The 21,778-nt window shown below is 47.1% G+C and overlaps 1 protein-coding gene across 1 annotated transcript in view; it reads left to right on the top strand.

Annotated features, from left to right (window-relative positions):
* Positions 1-10,403, top strand: part of NIPAL4 (NIPA like domain containing 4) — an 84,890-nt gene extending 74,487 nt beyond the window's left edge. Inside the window, exons 3-6 of the mRNA XM_086931225.1 lie at positions 644-700; positions 1,333-1,423; positions 6,698-6,858; positions 8,608-10,403. Coding sequence (XP_086787351.1) covers positions 644-700; positions 1,333-1,423; positions 6,698-6,858; positions 8,608-9,218 — 920 coding nt within the window. The 3' untranslated portion in view covers positions 9,219-10,403. The remainder of the gene's footprint in view (positions 1-643; positions 701-1,332; positions 1,424-6,697; positions 6,859-8,607) is intronic.
* Positions 10,404-21,778: the final 11,375 nt, after the last annotated feature.

The raw sequence follows: 21,778 nt of genomic DNA, 5'->3' as shown, positions 1-21,778 counted from the left end.
CCCGACAGGCCAGATTTAGAGGAATGGAGGAGGGGACTAGATCTGTACATGGCGGCAGAAAGAGTGACCTACAAAGCCAGGGGTTGCCCAAAAAGGTTTCGGAGAGTGTGGGCAAAGTGGAGACAATACCATGGACTGGAATGAGGCGTGAGGACGATGAGTAGGAGGTCGGGGGAGTCCCTGACGCGGCAGGACGTACGACAGTGATAGTTGTAGGCCATGTACATACGTGAATGCTCAGACCATGTATGCTAGGTGGGTAAAGGCTACATAGAGGGAGTGGGGTGGTCCAGGGGGGAGGGGGAAGAGGTGGGTAGGTAAGCTGCTGTTTGGGGGATTGTTTTATTTTATTATTGTTCTCGTTATGTTTTAAATTAAAGAGCTAAGTGATCTAATGATGCTTGTGGAATCCAGAAATAAGAAAAGTTGCGCAACTAACGGATAAGGCGGAATGTTGACGCCCTACCGTATGCTAATTTTTTCATTTGTGATACTTCTGATGCAACAATAAAAAGAATAAAAAAAAAAATAACTCTTCCTGTAGAGAATTGGGTTGTGTGCCTCTATTCGCTGATGGACGCCAGCTGTTGTGCGCGCTACAGGCTCTCACAACACGTGCTAACCATCTACTCTCTTTCTACAGGCGATGGTGGACACGGCTATCTGAAGGACTGGATGTGGTGGGCCGGCCTGTTAACAAGTAAGTTGGCATGTATGTGAGAGACAGTTATGTCTCCACTATTGTCTCCACTCCCTGCTCCCCTTTCTGTGCCCTCCTCTCCCCTAACCTCGCTCCCACAAACATAACGTGCACTGAGAGTACTGATTCTGTTGTGGCTGTTCCACAAGAGCCTATAATAATAATAATAATAATAATAAATTGATACTTGTATAGCGCACTACTCACCCGCAAGGGTCTCAAGGCGCTTGTACGAATACCGCTGTGGAACACATCCTGGCTTTCCCTGTGAGGCGTCCACTCCTGGGCACCCCCAAGTTGGAGGCCAGGCATCCTTAGCGTTGTGGGGGCCGTTATGGAGATTAAGCAAGCTATTGCCCAGAGTTGCAGAGTGGGACTCCATGATTGGAATAGGCACGAGGCGAGAATTATCTGGTCTGTGGAATTTTGAGCCCAAGACCCGCCGAGGCGGGGAATTGAACCCTGGTCCCGGGCTAGACCTCTGCATCAGGGTCTGCCACTCTAACCATTGAGCCACACTTCTCCATCATTGAGCCACACTTCTCCATATCTGTAGTCTTCGCCACTAATGTTCTGACGGCAAGGAAGATAACTGGTTTCTGTCTTCGGTTTGTGTTCCTCATTTTCCACAGTGGGAGGCGGGGAAGTGGCAAACTTTGCTGCCTACGCGTTTGCACCAGCGACTGTCGTCACCCCGCTAGGAGCCCTGAGCGTCCTCATCAGGTAACTGTCTCACCATCTACACACTTAGACATGCACTTCATCTTCAGGGAGGAACATCCCTTAAGGAATGCGCAATACATCATTTTATTACTGAACATTAAAAATTAAATGCAAAAGTTGACTGAAATTGGAACCTGGATGGACTTTAATGTGTATTTGGTTTTTGGTAGTGGGACAAGGACAGTGACAAAGCCGAAGATATCCCACCTCACCCTTTTCCCCCAAAGAATTTGGGAGTCCATGAAGCAGAGTCCACAGAGGACCTGCATCTGGCCCCTGTTAATGGTCTAATACCCGAATCCAGTGCTAGTCAGAGTTTGCAGGAGAAGGGCTGTCTTCTGCAGGAGAACAGTGCTTAATTTTAACCAGTGGTTTCCGGCCTGCGTCTGGCATCTGTTAATGGTCTAATAGCCGAATCCAGTGCTAGTCAGAGTTGGCAGGAGAAGGGCTGTCTTCTGCAGGAGAGCAATGCTTAATTTGAACCAGTGGTTTTCGGTGCTCAGCACTGGCACCTAATTGACAACACCTGACCTTGTGACAGCGTCACTTTGTAGGAGACTAACTTATAGATGACCAAAACAACAGTTAATTATTCATTCATTCAAAATGCATAAAAAAGTACTATTACCAGCTGCCCAAGCCATTCTTATAGCTTTAAGGGCCAAAAATAGTCCTCATTGGCACACTTGTAGGCATCTGTGGTCAGTAGTTGGGTTTTTACTCTCATGGACAGCATAGGTTGGGTAATGTGTGGTGCCAGCTACAGTGGCTTCCTGCCGATAGCCCTGCCACTTAAGTTTTTTTTTACAAATTAAGCACTGCAGGAAAGCCATTGAAGCTAGCATATGCCTCCAGTGTTCTAGCGGGAAGACTGAAGGTGTGAACCAGAGCGGCTTAGATGCCTTAATTCTAGGCTGTAAAGCTTAAGTTAATAGTCCTGTTTGGCACCTGTCCGAGGCACCGGACCACCAAGGAGGTTACCTCTTCCATATGGGCCAGTTCACCTCTTCCTCGAGGACAGAGCTGCATTGTTAATCGCTGTTCATTTGAGAAGATTTCAATGACTCACAGGTTTAACCACAGCTGCCAAAAAATAGGCCCGGGCATCAAAGTAAAAATGGACCCCCATAAGCGAAATAGATAGCTAAAAAAAAAAAAGTCTCACCATTGAAAATAAGGCAGTTTTGAACTTGTAAAGGCATGCTGTAAAGGTGTTATGCAAGGTATGGGAGACTTCATGCAATTGTGCTTGCTACAGGCGACGTTTGTGGTAATATCAGGGAAATCGACAGTAAAAAGTAGCCCACCAGAAAAAAATGGTCCACAAACATTGAAAACAGCCCAAGCAATGACCTATCTGCCCAGCCCCTTAGGCACTGCCCGATTGCCCTACAGGCCAGTCTGACCTTTGTGCTGCGTTGATGCAGCCAATAAGGGCGCCCGAGAAACGTTGCATGGCCTCAGGATTCCAGGTGAACCGGAATAAGTCTATAGTTTTCCCACAGCACCCTGGGACACAGGGGAAAGGGTCGCAGGGGAAACTACCATGCTAAGATTGCACAGTCTCAGTTCGACATCTGGGTGTATGGATATCTCACAGGGAAGCAGATCTCTCTGATGGAAATATAGGGCCTGAGATTGCAGCTAGGAGCATTGGGTTAGCTTTGAGAGGACGCCTGCAGCTTTCAGTTATAGAAAGGCTATCACTATTTCTAAAGCAGCGACTTTACTCTGACACCCATGCTATTTTTAGACCCTCTCCAACCCATATGAATCTCACTCTATTCTTTTTAGGTTTCTTTTTCACCTTTATTTTTCTATTTACTTAACAGTGCAGCGCCAAAAAACAGTCACAGAATACAGTGTGCAGCTGAGAGAACCAACCCAAATTGAATATGGTAGTTCTAAGCAGACGGGTCGATCATCTAGCCACGGTTGCCCCCTGATGCCCCCCGATCACATACACCTATTTTTTTAGTATCCATGTCTATCCCACTCGAGGATGTGTCATTGGTCGCTATAAATATTTCTCCTAGGGCCCTCCTCGTGGCTAAAATGTCCTCCTAACTTGACATCTCTTCGGTTATTTTTCAGTTGAATTTCCTCTGCTAGATAGTCAATTCCACTACATCTTTATGCCAGTGTTGTTCGTTGACCCATCCATGTGATAGCCACCATACGCCTGGCCAGCACTAAAGGCAGCTGCACACACTTGTATGCCATCTTGTGTCCTTTAGACCTGCTAATGTTTCCCAGCAGCCAGAAGTGCAGGGTAAGTGTGCGCCACAAGGATGTGGCGTGTTTGAGTTTGTCCGTCTCCTGGTTGGACACAGTATATTGCACCTGTGGACGCCTCCAGGCCATGTGCAGGAAGTCTGCTCCAGAAAGTCTGCAGCGCGTCCGACCAGGTACGAGTCAGCCAATGAAGCATCAGGGGCGTCATAAGTGTGATGGAGAAATTATAATGGATTAGTCCAAATCGGGCGTTGCTAGATATAATCTTGGTATGGGCTCGGACACAAGTCCAGCCTGTATCCTCTAGTGCAATGCCCAGATGGGTATCCCAGGCGGCCCGGACGTGTAAGGAGTAACTTGTATCATCCACCATCATCGCTCTGTAAAGCAGGGGCACCAGGCGGTGCCCAGACCTGCATTACTACAAGGTCTCCAAAGTGCCAGAGGAACATCAGTTTTGCAGGAATGTATTCCAGGTCTGCTGGGCCAGTTCGGCCAGGCCGGCATGGGGTAGAAAATGTCTCGCCACAGTACAAAGCAGCCTGGGCATCTTTGAACTAGGTGAAGTGCTAGTTGGGGTAGAAGTCCTCCAGCCACTTACAGCCCGCTCCCTCCACGCCTGATGACCTGTTCTCCTCCATGCATGGAATCCAAATGAGAATCCACACGAAGTTCCCAGTGGAAAGGTGCCCGCCAGAGAACCACCGTCACGGGCCTCCGCCACACATGGGTGGTTTGTTTGACTACAAATGGCAAGGTGTTTGGCGCTGTGGAGTCCTCCATTGACAGCTCTGGGAGGTCGGCCCCTCGACCATGTCAGCGAGCAGACCCTTCTCCCAATTATTGCTTTCCTCTAGCCAGCAGACCGCATGCTGTATGAGGGAAGCATTGTAATAGAACCCCATTTGCAGCACCTTCAAGCCCCCTTCCGACGAGCTCCATCGCAGTGCGGCCAGGGCCACCCTGCTGCGTTTTCCAGTCCAAATAAATGAGGATAGGATGGAGTCGAGCTGCCTGAACCTACTCAAGCGCAGCGAACACAGGGAGTTCTCAGTAGTGTTCAGACAGCGCTGCAGAACCGCCAATTTAGATATCGCTATTCTGACCATGAGTGACCGTGTGTTCCAGAAAGTCACCGACGAGCTGAGCACCCTCCCTGAGTTGAGGCACAGGTGGTTCTTCCCTAGAATGCGCCATCATAATTCCTAGATAGCAAAAAATTGTCCTGCTCCCACCACAGCCAGAATGTCAGGAGGCCCCAGTGTCTGCTGGCCCGGCCCAGTGCAGGCCCCACTGCCACACACATTGTGATTGTGCCACAAGGCCAGTGATCCCCGTTGTCGCACCCCCCCCACCCCCACCCACCGACTTCTCTCCTGGGGGGTCCGAAGTTAGGGGCAATACTGGGCTCGCTGCAGCCCTCCTGATCCAAGGCGAGGCTCCAGCCTCCCGATCTCTGATCCTCTGGCGCAGGCTGCCCTCCGCTGGTCATCCACTGTCCGGGGCACCACACCTTGGCTTCTCCCAGCACAGAACAATCCCTAATGGCTGGCCATACTTGAGCCTCAATGGTTTCGGTGTGGCCTTACCCAGGTTGCTCAGTTGGTGGGCCCGGAAACCCCACAATGCCAATATTGGGGGGTGCCAACTTCAGAGACTGGTCTAAGCCCCACTCTCTGCTTCCAGGAACATGTGATGGCCGGGAGCAGTGCCCAGCCCCCGTTCAGCACGGCCAGGCCTCACCAGCACTGGAAGGACCTGCACTTGCCGCCCTGTCTCTCCCAGCTGCGGGGGTGGGGGGGGGAGGGCCGGCCTTAGACATGTGCAAGCTGTGCACCTGCACCTGCACAGGGCCACCAAACCCCAGGGGCCACCACGCCAATATAGATCCTTAATATAATAATAATCTGAGGATGGATACACATTTGCGTGGCGGCCCCTGGCAGGGATTTGGCGGCCTCCGCCTCTGTTCAACTTCCTAACACTCTGACTCCCCACCCCCCTCCCTCCTGAGCTCCGGGGGGCTCCGCCCCGCCCTGACCCCCTCTTCCGGGGCCCCCTACCTTTTCTCCCTGCCCAGGGCCACCATGAGCCTAGAGCCGCCCCTGGGGGCACGTAACAGGTTCACACGCTGGTTCTGCCCGCGAGTAGTCCGCCACAGCAGCCCGCCTCATCACAGAATGGGTGCAGTTACATCCCAGCCCAAGTTGGCAGTGAACTCTGCAATGGTCGCAGCAGGCTGTCCTCGGGTTCTCCCAATATGCCAGAGGGGGGCCCGCTGAAGGCTGCGCACTGCCAAAGGTACTGCGATGGCCGCTGTGCAGGGTCAGTAAAGTACAGGATTAGAGCAGTCCAGCCGGGAGCTCACATCCTGTCTGCCATCTTTCTAAGCCATCATTCTTTTCAGAATTAAAGGTAATCTTGTTGGGCTCTGTGTGGATGTCTGGGAGGGTGGCACTGTTTACTACAGATGCCCACGTCTGAGGGAGGGTTCTGCAACCTGGACTTTGAGTTGTATTATGGCGCAGGCCAACTGCAGTAGACATCTTGGGGGTTGAAAGAGCAAAGATGGGTAGAACATTTGACCCCCTCCAAGATGGAGGAATTGTCGGGCCTACTCTGTAGGCTTAGACTGGGCAGATGCGGTGGCAGGGATGTCAAGTGTTTTTAACATTGCTGGGCACAGGGACTGTAAAGGATGCATACACTGCACTAGTATGTGCCAGGCATTCCACAAATTCCAATAGTGAGTGAAAACTAGGGGTTGTTAAGTTTAGTTGTGATCTTTGTTAACCCGATAACCACTCTGCAAATTACGTAGTAAAGACCAAACAAAACAGGAGGAAGCTGTTGAGATGGGAGAATATAATGTGCATAATTTAGAGCTGGAATGTGTTGCTATTGCAATAATCTCATTCTCATATACTGAAAACCAATGGAAAGTGTTTGTTTAAACAAATAAAATAGTGGTACCTGATTGATACGCAGACTGCGACTGCTACCTCCTGGGCTCTCTGCTCACTGTTGTCTCTTCTGCAGTGCTGTCCTCTCATCCTACTTGCTGGGGGAGCGCCTGAACCTTCTGGGGAAGCTGGGCTGCATGCTGAGCATCCTGGGCAGCACCGTGATGGTGATCCACGCCCCCGAGGAAGAAGAGGTCACCACCTTGGCAGACATGTCATCCAAGCTCATGGAACCAGGTGAGCTCATGCGTCTCAGTGCACTAGAGTGGAGTGAGTGCACATGGGGAGTGTCGCTGTAATATACACAGGACATTTGGGGAAGGGTGGGAGGGCGTAAAGTGCTTCCTCTGTATCTGGACTGGAGTGAGTCCCCTGAGTGAGGGCGGGAGCTGAGGATGGGGGAACATTAGCTTTGTCAAGAGAACCTGAACGCTTAGGGCTGCCAGGCTGTGTCAGGCCTGTCTCCCAGTACAGACACTAGCTGATTCCTATTGCTTTCCTTCATTTTCCTTACTTCAACCCCCTCAGTGCTCTTGCTGCGGCTAGTCCTTGTAAAAACTAAGATATCCAGCTACACCTCTGATGTAGCAGTTGTGTACAATTCGCAGCACAGTTAATTCGCCTTGTGGATGCTGATGGGCGGTTTCTTGAGAATCTGGATACTATTCTAATTGGCGTGCCTGACAGTGGGGATGCTCTGCTTCAATATGCAGATCTTCCATCAAAGTTGCCAGCCTTCAAGACCACTCATGGCCTGGTGTTATTTCTGAAACTGGTTTACAAAAACATAGCTTCATGGATTAAACTGTGCATAGGGGGCAGTGTAGACGTTGTAAGAGTCTGTTTGGGGAGGAGTGGGAAGGGGGTGGTAAAGCACAATATGGTTTCCAGACAACCAAGTGAAAATCACACATTGCATGCGCAGGTCTCAATTGTGAGCCTGGAAGAGTGGTTTCAAGATATAAAATTAGTTTTTGTTTGTGTACTGATTGTGCAGTCAAATGTAATAATATGGTCGGGGAACGTTCAAAGGTGGTTTGCAATCGACTGAGAAAGTGGGCTAGGTTTCAAAGATACTTTCAAGTCTCGAGTGATGTCTGCAGCATGAGGCATGTACTGTTACTGAAGGGTGATGACCTGCAAATTCAATTACATTTCTGCATATTGATGTTGGGGGCAGACCTATTTTGCATTTAAATGATGTATCTGGGATAGTGCTAAACTTAATCCTGAAGGATGTAATGTAATTGAGACCCATCTCACAGAGTGGATTTGCATCAGACACACGCAGATCACACCGCACCACCACCCTCAACCCCAATGGATAAAGGACCTGTGTTTACCTCTGCCACCTGAAGTTCGAGCGTATAAAATAATGAGGTGTATCCATAGTCCAATCCTGTGCTTTTAAGGCTTGTCATACTTAAGTAACGACCCTACTGACCAAGACTGGCGCCTGTACAATCTATGGAACTAGAGAAATCGTTTTCTGCTCAGAGATTGGTGTAAAGGGAGGGATAACTTGGTCTGAAATCCCTTCAATGGATTCATACCTTATTTGCTGCTGATTCCATTGCTAACTTCTTACTACAGAACCTGCCCTCATTCTGCTGTCCCCTAGTGGAGTGACTTGATTATTGCTGATAAGCCCTTGACTGCTGAAACCCCAGCAGATCAGTGTGGAGTGCAGCGACTCCTTGTTAACGCTTCCTGGGATTCTTCCAGTGCATCCTCCTAGGGCCTGATATAGGTGAACGCCGTATTACCATTTCATGTTAACTGAACACTGTTCTTTGGGACTGGAATGCAACCATTACAGGTCAACATTATATGTGACCTTTTAGCGGGGGAGTTAGTTGTTCCGTCAGCAAAAGCTGCTTCAGGGCTTGGGTCAAATCTTTGATGGTCCCAGTTTTGCTAAATGAATAATCTGATGTGTGTGCCTCCTTTTATGTTTTCTAAATCCATGTTTTTCTCTTTTTCCAGGGTTCCTAGTCTTTGTGTCTCTTCTATTTGTTGCTAGCTTGGTCCTCATTTTTTATCTTTCACCGCGCTACGGCAGCACCAATATCCTGATTTATATAGCCATTTGCTCCATTATCGGTGCTTTCTCTGTCTCTTCGGTGAAGGGCCTGGGCATTGCCATAAAAGAGCTCCTGGCAGGGCAGGCGGTCTGGTGCCACCCACTTTCCTGGATCCTCCTTGCTGCACTGGTGCTGTCTGTGGTCACCCAGGTGAACTATCTCAACAAGTCACTGGATGTCTTCAATACCTCACTGGTCTTCCCCATCTATTACGTCTTCTTCACCAGCGTGGTCATCACTACCTCCATCATCCTCTTCAAAGAATGGCTTGCCATGTCTGCGATTGACATTGTGGGTTGCATCTGTGGGTTTCTCACCATCATCTTGGGGGTCTTTTTGCTCCATGCCTTCAAGGACCTGGATATCAGCTGGAAGGGCCTGCACCAGGCTCTTCAGGGCAAGAAGCATACAACACACTTCAAGCTGGAGGACAAAACCAGCCTCATGGACAACATGGAGGCTCCAGGAATATTCCCGGATGAGAAGCCCAAGGTGTTTGTAATCTACAGCTAGAACCTAACTTTGTAGAACGGACCATGCACTTTGAAGTGCACTGCTATGAGATTTAGGACTGATGTGCTGAGGTTTTTGTTGTTTCAACATATGAAGGACCATAGGAAGATCCTTATTTTCCAAGTTCTCCTTTCCCAAAGGTGACCGGCTGTGAAGCTCCCAGATGACCTGAACTGTTGGCGCCTGGTTTGAATGTCTTCAAGGGCTTATGCCCACAGATGCATTATTGCACATCCATACAGCATTCCTGAACCTCAGACCTGTGATTTTGTCTTTTGTGTGCATGTTTTCAGGGTTTGCATCCACCCCTCAAACATGGAATTTCTCCATACCATTCATGATTGCTACTTATGATGTGTTACGTATTGTCATGTAAGATTTCCTAGTCCAGGGAAATGTGTTGGCTTATATTTTGGTGATGTGCAATTCATACACTGACCATTTCCCTTCGGACTCGGTACAACCCTTGTGGTCAGCCAACAGTGGCTGGAGTCATCAGTCTGACCTTCCAGAATTATGAAGAGTTTATCTTCTGGCATTTCACATTATCATAGCATGTCACTTTTTAAAGGTTTCCTCTGCTATTTTATAACCAGTATATTTTTAGTTTTGGGGGGCAGAGCTCCAGTGATGCAATAATATTTTTATAAGCTTAAAAGTGTTTTTTTTTTTTTGTAATTGTGTGATTTCAAGTACAGTAGATCGGTCTTCTTCTGGCACCTTGCAGGACTTATTGTAATGACCAATCACTTTTTGAAGAAATTTTTTTTTGCTGTTTTTTTATTAATTTCCTTGTCTGGTCCCTGCCTGTGGGATACTGACTGGTGGCCGAGGGTATCCTGATGCGGGTGTCGCCAGTGAGAACCGTGCATTCACCCTCTCTTTGTGGCTGTACCGTTAAGGAAAATGATTTTTGTGCACCGGAAGGTAGACGTTCTTTAAGATATGCTTTTATGGAGGAAGTTATTTCTAACCTGCAGCCTCTTGCTGGTTCTTCTGTGACCAACACAGTCTTCAGTATTGAAAGACCCTTCTTTCGCCTGATTCTTTTTAGGAATTTATCTGTTTGCACAAGGTATTCTGGTCTCTCCCCAGATCGCCTCTGAACTTTGTATATAATTGTGTCTGTGCTGCCCCAGGGCAGTTAATGATGTTATGATTAAATAAAACAGTTTTTTATTTTTTTCTAATTTGTTTGAATGATGGTAGGGCGGACTTTGGGTTAAAGTGGGACCCCTTGCATAGCTTATTGTTTCCCACCAGTCTCAGTAGGGGAGTCTCTCAATGAAAACCCACTCAAAATAGTGCTGTTCGGCAGATGTTGGGCATTCTTGTTTCTAGTGCTTGGAGGGGGGAGGGGTGGAGGGAAGGCACGTGGCTTGCCTGGATCACAAAGTGGCGCTTCCACTTTCTTCTCCAATGGGAAGAAGTATCTCGACTACATTCTGGGGCTTGTCCCAGGAACCCTGAATGAAGAGGCCTCATTTGTGGGCTTTGAATCTATGCTTTGAGAGGGTGGCTGTTGCTAAAACGCAAACGACTCTGCTATTCATAGCCCTCCGCGCTCTCCATGTGCGTATACTGGACATGTCACTTGGTCACACCATTGTTTGGTACTTTGCCTCGGATGTTATCTCCCCACTGTGCATAGGAAACTGAGCTGCTCGCTAGACTCAAAGTCACTCTGCTAAATTTGAGCGGGTGGTTTCCAGTGCTCAGCACCGGCACTTAATTGTCAACACCGGTATTTGTGACAGTCCGTCACATGGTGGCGTTTTGTTGTCTAATTAACAGACGAGCACAACAACAGGTATTTATTGATTCAATGTGCATTAAAAATGATTGATATTTGCCGTCCAAGCTAATCTTATAGCTTTGAGGGCCTGGAATACTCAGTTGTAAATGTGTAATGACAGAAGTTGTACTAGTAGTGTCACTGGCAGAGCTCACAGGAGCAATGGGTGGTGAAAACTGCAGTGACCTCTTAACTAGGACCCCCAGCGCTTTATTATTTACATTTTTTATTATTCTTTTTACTGAAGCCACTGAAAGGAATCAAAGGTGTTTTAACAATAGTTTTACTTTCCAACAAGATTGTAGCACTCAAAGGATTCAGTCTGCTTCAAAGAGAATATTCTTCCCTGGTGACAGCTACTTAGAAAGTAAAAATTCCTAAATAATTGAAAATGGTGATGGTGCGGAGTTCACTTGTCTCCTTCTTGCTGTATGATCTGTGGCCTGTCAAGATTTCCCTATCTACTGGTCTGCGGTGCAGCCTCAAGAGGAGCCTTCTTTCTATCCACCCTACATTTAATACAATGTCTGTACAAGGTGCATTCCCCCATTCAATGGAAGATCTTGTGTGTCTCAGGCGCGGGACTTTGGGGGTGGGGAGTGGTGGGGGTATACACACTGCCCCTTCCCCCCTGGCCGGTCCACTGTCTCGCACTGCAGATATGTGATCGATCGTACATTGCCAAACTAGGCACCACCTTTCACGGTATCCACTCCTTTCATGATTTCCTCGGCTGCCCATGACGATGCCGGTTTTGTCTATGGGTTCCATGCTCCTTCAGGTTACTACTACTACTACTACTGATGGACACCAACAGCAGCTTCCCTGGCCTAAAATGAGTCCCGTGGCCTTGTTGACACACTTTTAAGGTGTTTTTCGTCTCTCCCCTCCATCCCCCCCGATTAGAGCATGGATGGTGCATTTCTGTGGGGACAGGACAGGCCACCATCCAGGATTATACCGATCAGAGATGTAGACTGCGCTGTGGTGCTGTGTTTAGAACAAGGACCCCCTGATATGGATAAAAATCCTGGGACAGGGTAGACAATATATGCAAAATAACACTCCCAGGCACATAAGAAAATTACTGGCACAATGTAAGTGGCAAACAATAATAAACAACTAGGTCAAATTAAGAAAATGCATTTTAATGCAACATGATAAAAAAAGTAATAAAATTCATCGGTCCTTTCATAAGACTCAATAAAATGGCATTGTATCAATACATATGATTTCACTTTCAAAAGAGGTTATATGTAAAAATTAGATGGTTTCCTGTCGACGCGTTTCGACACCAAGACCGTGTCTTCATCAGGACTGTACCATCGTGATACTGTTTAATTTAAGTCTGTTTGGATGCTCAAAATCCCTGCCAAATGTACGCTGCTGACTGTCTTGTAGTTTGATGGATCAATCTAATTTCACACGTTTAACTCACTGAATTTTATTGGTAGAGACCTTCCCCTTTTCCGTAGCACTTTTTATTAAGAAGACGGAAAGCGGTTATATTGGATTGGGCTTAGTCGCATTTAGTTGCATTTAGTTTTAAAGTGAGTCCTAAAATGTATAAATGTTGTTTTGTATAGCCCAGCACAGATGCGCAGCAAAAGTTAAAATGTTTTAAGTAACACCTTGGGCCAAAGTTGACAACTTGCACAAGTAGTTATCATGTGTCAGTAGATGAAAAAAAGCGCACCGGCTTTACTTTTCATTTTTAGTGTTGTGCACTTGGCGTACAGACCGCGTGATTCGTGCGTCTGTTTCTGGTTGCTTTGACTCGGTATCCAAACCGCGTATTTTGTACGTCGATATAAGGAGGTTCAGACAGCGTATCTACTTCAGCATGTAGGTTTCCAGGATAAAAAACAGCCCCCCGATTAGAGCATGGATGGTGCATTTCTGTGGGGACAGGACAGGCCACCATCCAGGATTATACCGATCAGAGATGTAGACTGCGCTGTGGTGCCCAGAGCTACGAGGGTCCATTTTTTAACTGTACAGACTGCTGCTAAATTGCGTTTTTGTAAATTGATGATTTTCACCAGCTCTATGACCTGCCTCAGGAAGTTTGACTGCTCATTAAATCAGGTGCCATATGCATTATTCTTTAACGTCTCCAGGAAGTAGTGGTCAAACTCGCACAAGTGTGGAAAGTCTAACCTGTGTTACTGTGACCAATCCTGCCTTGAGCCTGATGCCCGACTCTACACTCTTTCTCGGATGATGCATGCCTGCCTTGCGTGCTAGTCATCTTCTTAATGCTATACAGCAGCATGGCATTCGTGTGTTATAGATACATGTCATTTGTGTGATCATTCCTTCTCGCTGGAACTAGTCAGGAGATGTGGTGTGGAGGAGTACACTGGGAACAGTTGGAAACTGGAAAACTCTATGCCCCATGCAAATTGATGGACAGAATGTAGAACAATGTCATTCATTCACCCCAGGACAAAGATCTGGGCCTAAATCCATAGTTTTTTGGTCCCTGTGCCATTCCAGTTTGAGCCCAGCTTATGCAGATCAGTGTTGACCCTGCACCCAATGGGAACAGTCCAGCCCGAGCTGGCAGGCCAGGTCCTCACTGGACTGGAAAGAAGCATCCTAGGATCGGTTTTGGGGTTTCACCCCTCATCAGCCAGGATACCTTGACTCCAGTGGCATGAAGAGCACAGGACCCACGACTGGGCATACCCGTCCCACTCGGGGTGACAAATGCAAAAACAAAAAAAAAATCTTGTTTCCGGTTTAGGGAAAACCTGGCTTGGTAATTAGGGCTTGACTGTTCCCATGAGGCATAGGGTCAAGACTGATTTGCATAGAGCTCAGTCTGAACTGAGGTGGCGAAGTGAGCTAAAGAACGATGATGGATTCAACCAAGATCTGTGACTTAGGGTGAGTGTCTGAAAAGCTTCAGCGCTCTGTCCATCATCTCCTTGTGTTTGCTAAGCTCTATGCCCCAGCCCGCAATTGCACTGATGTGGTAGGGAATATGCAAGTAGGGTAAATTAAAGAAGCAGAGATGTTCTATTTTGGATGTCGTATCCCTGCTGTTGCTCTATTTATTAGAATTGATGGCCCCGCATCAGAACCTCTCACTTCATCTAATTTTTTGTGTTTAACCCACTGCAGTGGCAAATGCAATTCTCCTTCTCTTACCCTCTTTGGTTGGTTCTGTTGAAATTACCCGTTCTTCTATTCGACACTCTGAATTAATCAAGTATGCATATCAAATATCATTCACATTAAAAAGTTGTTGGCCCATACATCAACCATTCATATACTCCTCTGCATGCAAACTTGGAAATTTCACCCTCCGTATTGCGTCAAACAGTACATCTTGCAGGCAAGTATAGAAATGCACATAGAACTTTTTGACCGAGACCACTGTGAAATCCATTCAAATCAACCTGAACATGTTGCTGTGCTTTAAAGGTCTTTGAAGGACACGTTATGGGTAGTTAAAGTGCTTTCTCGTGCTGCAAACAGGACAGTCAGACTATCTATTCAGAAGATTTTTACTGCGTGACTTCCATTAACTCTGAATATGGTTTAGTAAGGCACTAGAGTAGCAGCAAACCTTGTTGATTTTCCTTGGCTTGCAGAAATCCAGTTCTTGGGGAAACGCCCTCTAGGTTAATGTTATCCATCGTAGTTAGGGGAGGGCTGAATCCATGGCAGATTTTCAGTAGAATCACTGATTATGTAAACCGATTTCTTTTAGCTCCATTTGTACATCTGTGTTTTTTCTGAACACACAACACGGATGGGCCATTCTAGGTGATTGTTGGACTCATTGGTGGTACATCATGAATGTTTAGTTGTTTGAGCAAAACAAGGCAACAGTGTCCTCAGCCATTGCTACTTCAACCCTTGTGTGCAATGTGCACCCGGTTTTCCAAGTCAACCTTTATGTATCTAAAGTAAATGTAATACCATTCACTCTCAGAAAGCACTGTCCTGATTCGGTTTCTATTGTACATTTAAAACAAACTAACGTGTACCCAGTGGCGGCTTGCAGAGAGAGTGCTGCAGGGTGGTGAGGTGGGCGGGGGAGGGGCAGGGTGGGGTGGAGGTAGAGTCGGACATATGACGGCAGGTATTTATTTATTTACGTTCACCTTTGCTGGCGTATGTCCGACTCTACTACACCCCTTCCCCGCCCTGGCCCACCGCCTCACAGCACTCCCTCTGCGAGCCACCACTGCTTGTACCACAGAATTTATCTTACAACTTGTAAAATAGGTATCCTTTTTGTACTGACGTGTGCTACAGATGTGTAAGGGGGAGTGTTGGTTCCTGGTTGCCCTCCCGGAATCCCAAGCTCCAATCTGGCCCTTTTCTAAGCTGCAGGTTTCTTTGCCTTTGTCCCAACATTGAAGTGCTCGGGCTTGTGAGGATTTGCTGCCCCCACAGATGACAGGACCACGTCTGGTATAAGTAATTAGGTTTTTTCTTATAACCGCACAGAGAGCGCCGAGCCTGCTGCTTCCCTGGCTCCGGCACCCGCACTGAAGGTTTCGCGCGCTTCACCAAAATGGCGGGTCGGCGTGTTACGTCATGACGCCGATCCGAGCACTAGAACGCTAACTCTACATATCTCCCCCTTTTATATACATTAACAACATTATAGAGTCACTGTCCATCACTCATATCATAGTCCTGAAATCTGGCTGGCCTCATCACAGCTCTCCCACCTCTGGTACACCTTACCAGGTTGGAGGTTGCTTCTCTCCCACTGGATCTCCCCAGGGTGCCTTCTCTACCTTCTTGGCTGCTTCCCGCCTTCGGGCTCTCCTGTGACCTCTGTTCCTGCCGGGGCATCTCTCCGCTGGGCGATCTCTCCGCCCCTAACTCGCCCCTCATGTTCCTTTTATCAGTCTCTCCTTCCTCCATGGACAGTTCATGCTCCACTCCGCTTCTCTCCATTCCTTCCTGATCCTTATCACCACTGTCCAACTGTAGTATTTTGTTGCATCTGGCCATTCGGTCTTGGGACCATGCGTTCCCGTCGCTCAGCAAGGCAGCCCTGTCGTACACCTCTTTGACTTGGAGAGGTCTACTATACTTGCTATCCCCCTTCCTCTGCAGCACCCCCAACTTGACTCTCACCCATTCTCCTTCTTCTAATCCAGTGTCTTTGACGTTCCTTCTAGAGTTATAATGTTGTGTGTACACTGCTTGGGCCCTTTCCAAATTCGCTTGAACTACAGCTGGCGACCATTTGCTGGTTACCGTTTTCTCCTTCCACGCCCTGTTGTCCTTCGTGAATGGATCTCGGCCCCTCAATATCTGGAATGGGCTATACCCCGTGCTCGTGGGGGTGATTCGATACGCCCATATCATTTGCCATATCTCTTTTCCCCAGTCCTTGTTTCTCATTATTGCTGCTTGTATGGATCCCATCTTAACCCGGTTAAACCGTTCCACCAGTCTGTTCCCCGCTGGGTGGTATATGGATGTGTGCTTCGAAACTATGCCATTTCTTTCCATGAGTTTGGCCCACTTATCTGAAGTGAACTGTGAACCATTGTCACTCAGTATAAGTTTGGGGATCCCTTCCCTCAGGAAGGTGTCTGTTAGGAATTTGAGCACGGTTTCAGTGCCCATTTCTTCTTCGCACACACACATATTTCTGTGTTCCTTGTCCGTCAAGAATCGGACCTAAAATGTCAATAGATAGCTCTTCCCACGGATTCGTGGGAGTGTCGAATTCACCCAAGGCTGGCCTCAGTGGTTTTAAAGTCTTGTCTGCTTGTTGACATTGGGTACACTCCCTGACATGGCGTTCTGCTTGTATGTCCATGCTCGGCCACCAGTACCCTTCCTTGGCTCTCAACTTAGTCTTTCCGATCCCCAAGTGACCTTCGTGTAGTAGCGCGAGTAGCCTGGGGATGATTCCTCTTGGCGGTATCACCTTGTCTCCTCTGTATATGAACACCCCCTGATCATCCACCGAAAGTTCTTCTCTCACCTCATAGTGCCTCCGCAGGTACCCACTGAGAGGTTTCTTCTCTGGCCACCCACTTACTATGCATTTCACTACCTCCTGTAGATCCTGGTCTTCTCTGTAGGCTTCCTCCCATTCTTGGTTGCTGATGTCCCTTTCATGATCCTCCATCAGTGCTACGATTTCTTCCATGGCGTCCTGATCCTCTTCTTTTTCCATCCATGCTGCCCGGCTTAAGTAATCTGCTACCTTGTTTCTGTTTCCAGGGAAGTATTCCACATCATATCTATGTTCTATGAGATTCAACGTCATTTTTGCAATCCTGGGAGTGGCACTAGCACACCTTTACCAGAGGCTTGCGGTCTGTTTTTTTAACTGGAATCTCGTTCCCCATAGAAATTGTCTGTATCTGGTCATAGCCCGCACCACAGCGAGCATCTCCTTTTCTATGATGCTGAATTTCTTTTCTGTTTCACTTAGCACTCGGGATGCGAAACTCAGCGTCTCCACCACTCCTTGCCCCCTATCTTGCATCAGGACTGCTCCCAGTCCTTTGTCGCTGGCATCTGTGGTGAGGATTGTGCTCCCCTGAGGGTCGTATCCCTGCAACGGTATTACTTGCACCACATCTCTCTTTATGTTCTCGAACTCTCCTCGGGCTTCCTCCGTCCATCTGAACACCATCTTTTCCCATGTTAACTGCCTCATATGGTGGGTCTTTGTCGCGAAGTGAGGGACAAATTTGCTATAATATTCGGCCATTCCTAGGAATGACCTGACCTCTTCCTTGTTGGACGGTGGTGGCGCCTCACATATGGCCCTCATTTTTCCCTCTTTAAATCTACAGGTTCCTAATCTCTGACAGTTCCTCTGCTGGTCTCGTAATCAGCAGAGTGTGCCGTGCAGGCCAGGACATGGATTTAATGTGTTGAGCATTCTCTTTATAAACAAGCATTTGCAATGCAACAGGTCTTGCATCAGTTAGTTATTGGAATTGGAATTACAATTTTACGCACACGATAAATACCAGTACTGCTGGTTGAGGCATTTACTACATGGGAGAAATACCTCTTATTCTGTCAACTTGTGAATGTGGCACAACATTTGTGATCAGTATTTAACACACCCCATTCCACATGTTTTGACTTTTTGATGGCCATTCCCCGCCAGTGAATTTCTGCAGTTGTCTGGAATGGATTAGTGGGAAAATCTGAGTGTGTCAATTACCAGACAACTTGTAATTCTGATCCATTGATCTGAATTGAGTCCCCCACTTGTAATGAGGGCCTATAGGTGAGTAACTACTGCACCTATTAGTAAAGTGCAAAGAGATGTTTTAGTCTGTGGTGTGCGCTATTTGAAAGATCAAATCCAGCAGAGAGCCGGGTGTGTTAGAGGAGTATTGTGACCTCAGTGAAAATAACAGAATCAATTTTAAACAAAGGATGTAATTTTAACCAAAAATCATACAAAACTAAAGTGCCTTGTGCTCGCATGGAATCACAAATTCGCAGCCTTTGCTACATGTAGATACACTTCAAGATACTCTTCAAGCAGAAAAGAAAATGCTAATGATAAAATTAATTAATTTACGGCGACAGTTAATTAATGTTCCCCATCTGATGCGTGACTTTAGGTCAGAACTGTGGTTTAAAATGAAATTTCATTGTGTAAGTACTAATTAAATATCTGGTACAACCCCGGGCTGTGCCCCACCCCCCTGGAACCCCCATACAAGCTAGTAGAGATGGGAAAATGTACTAACAGGGTGTGGGGTTCAGAGCTCCCCAAGTGTCACTGTACTTGAGGCTTCTGAGTGCTGGTGTACATTTTGTGGTTTAAAATCATGATTTCAGCGCTTCTGCTCAAATAGTGTTTCTCTGCTCAAAAAGCCAATGTAAATTTATTTTTATTTTGTGGAGCCACCTTACTTAATTAGTGCCTCGAGACCTGAGTCCTTTATGTTTTCGTGGCTGCAGACCTGTGTATGCAGACCAGGGGTGCACTGGCCATTACGTACCAGAAATGCAGCTTTGCTGCTATTGTCACTTAAAGTATGCGTGGATGATAATCCGGAAGCAATATATACATGAAAGCATGTAACGCCGTGCAAAATCTTCAGTCTGGGAGGACGAGGCAAGGGGGAGACCGGGAGGGAGCAAACAAGCCTGACTTGCAGTGAAAAGCTAGCATTTATGACGTGCGCCAATTAAAAGCATGGGTGGAGCTTCCACCCCACTTCCAAAGAAGCCAGAAAACCAACGACAATAGTTCTCCCAAGCGGGCAGCGCATGCGCTGCAATGTTAGGCAAGACCTAAAATGGAATGGGGTTGGTTTAGGATCCACCCTTTAAGGATAATGATATGCCTGTTTTAAGGACCCATTACCAAGCTCTTTCTTTAATAAGTAGTAAGATTTGTTTATGGTAGAAAACCTACCTGAAAGTGCCCCATGCCTTTCCTAAGAGCTCCTCCAGATACCGCACTACGTTGTCATTAGACATACAGTCAGAACCTCATCAGTGCCTTGCTCAAACCTTGTTCTTTCAGATGGCTAATTGGATGCTTTTCATAAGGTCCTTTTAGAGACCCTCACTAAGGATCTCTAGCTTTTCAAGTAAGTTTGTCTCGAGCACAGCCGCCAGCTCTATCTCCCTGCAGTACCCTAAGCTTGGGTCAGGAGCATACACTGCAAGTGCATAGATGTCAGAAGAGTTGGCTGAGTGTTCATGTACCTCCTGCTAAGTGAATATTAAGACTTGTGAGTTGAGTTTATGAGCAAGTGAGAAATTGAATATAGGAATTAAACAAGACTAATAAAGGCATGGGATGGTGAATGAATAGAAGAAATTGAAATGGGCAAGTGAATGGAATAGGGGGTGAGTTGGAGTAGTTTAAGGAGAATGAGTGGATGAGGTTTATGAGAATGAGTAAGTGGATTAGACAATTCATATATTGGTGGGAGGCAGTCCAATTGTATAGAACAGTTGATTAAACGACAAAAGAAAAAGTATAAAAAAGAGTGGCTGAGTGCAGATTATCAGAAGAGGTGTGAGTACTTCAAGCCTTTTAAAGGGAAAATGAGGAAGTGGGTAAAAGAACTGGGAGAGCGCCCCAAATAAAGCTGATAGGATGCTCTTTCTGGATTCATTATCCCCATACAGTAATTTAGTTACAGATCTAGTGTTACCTGGCAGGAGAACATAGGCCAGATCATTTCATGGGACAATTAGCATAACTTGCACAACAGTTTCGCCACCTTGGAAGAATCAGAGGAGTAAAACCAGGCAATGGCTTCAGTAGCTGCAGAGGACGCCATGTTGTTTGTGATACTTTCAGACAATCCTGTTTTTCGCAGTTAGCTATATTTTGCATGTCGAGACTTATAGGTCCATACATAGAATGAGCTGTCCAGAACCACTAGCCCCAGAATTCGAAGTGCTGTCGGCTTAAGGGCCAGATGGGAGTAGTGTCTCCGGCTAGTCCTTCCGAGAGTTGAGCACCTCGGTAAGGGGTGAGTCCCATTTTACTTGCTTAAATCAGGGTCCAGGGCACACTCACAATGCCTTCACTGTCCTATCGTTGGCCTTTTATAATTGTCCATAACTCGCACATTTTTATACCTCAGAAGCAGCAGGTTCTTCTTGGGTTGCCTTTTCATCTCATGCATCCGACCAAGATCCCTGAGGGAATTTCCCACTTTCACTAGAACCTGTTGGCTCAGCCTGGCTTGTCTGCAGCCCTCAAATCTCCTCTCATGATGTCCGCGTTTACACCCTGAAAAGTGCAAATCTTAGACTCTCTCTGAGCCACCTGACTTAGCAAGCAGGTCTCTGGACAAATCTCCCCTGGTCTGTACTGACCAACTGACTGAAATAAGCTCTATGGGCAGCATCCCTGTAGTCGAACGGTCTTCTTTTGGCTCAAGAATATTTTGTTAAGCCTATTTGGCCATGTTACCTTCTTCTAGCCTGTTAAATGCCAATTGCGTAGTGAAAATGGGTATGGGGTTGACTTCGAGGGTATAATAGTCACTTGTCATGACCAGCACTCATTGCATTTCCTTTTCGCTTCAGAAGGTGCTGGCTAGGTGAGCACTGCTGCTTTAGGGTTTGGGGCCCAACAATATTTCCAAGGTTTTTTGTGTGCCTGTGAAAGAGGCCTGTTGTGGTGGAGGTAGAGCATGTCCACATGAGCTGTTGGAATGTAGCAGAGATGAGGGCTATGGTGTGCCGAGGAGGGATGGTGTTCCATGGGTTGGATGGTGTTCCTGCTGAGGGCAAGGGCATGGCTGGCATTAGGGTTATCTGGTGAAGGGTATTGGCATGCCAGGTTAGGACTTGGAATTTCCTCTTCACAACACTGTGACTAATTGCATTTTTATATTTGGATTCAAGACCAGGCTGCCAGAGGTTCATTACAAAGTATTCTAAATTTATGTGGTGATTTTTCAATTTGCGAGCTATATCTTGGCAATGGGAAGGGTAAGCAGGAAGGGGTCAAATTCCCTGCGATCAGCAAGGCTAGCTGGAGACCTTATAACCAGCCCTAAAGTGGTGGGGGTAGGTTGATTGGAGTTCTTTCATCCTTTAATGACTGCCTAAGGTCTGAGCCATGACACCACTGAGGCCTATTGTTTTTAATAGCAGTTGCCGGTTTTGGCTGCAGGCTCTATCCAAGAAGTCTTCTGAGAGGAACCAACAGCTGGCAGGTAAGTTAGAGTGCTTGGTGACGTAGGTGCACCTCAGGTTCTCTTCTCCAGGACGCTGGATGTAGGGGTGCCTTTAGAAGTTGGATTTCACCTTACCGGGTCACTCG

This window comes from Lissotriton vulgaris, chromosome 7, assembly GCF_964263255.1.
Source record: "Lissotriton vulgaris chromosome 7, aLisVul1.2, whole genome shotgun sequence".
NCBI classification, from domain to species: Eukaryota; Metazoa; Chordata; class Amphibia; order Caudata; family Salamandridae; genus Lissotriton; species Lissotriton vulgaris.
Note: the sequence above shows the minus strand (reverse complement) of the source record. Positions and strands in the feature narration are given on the sequence as shown.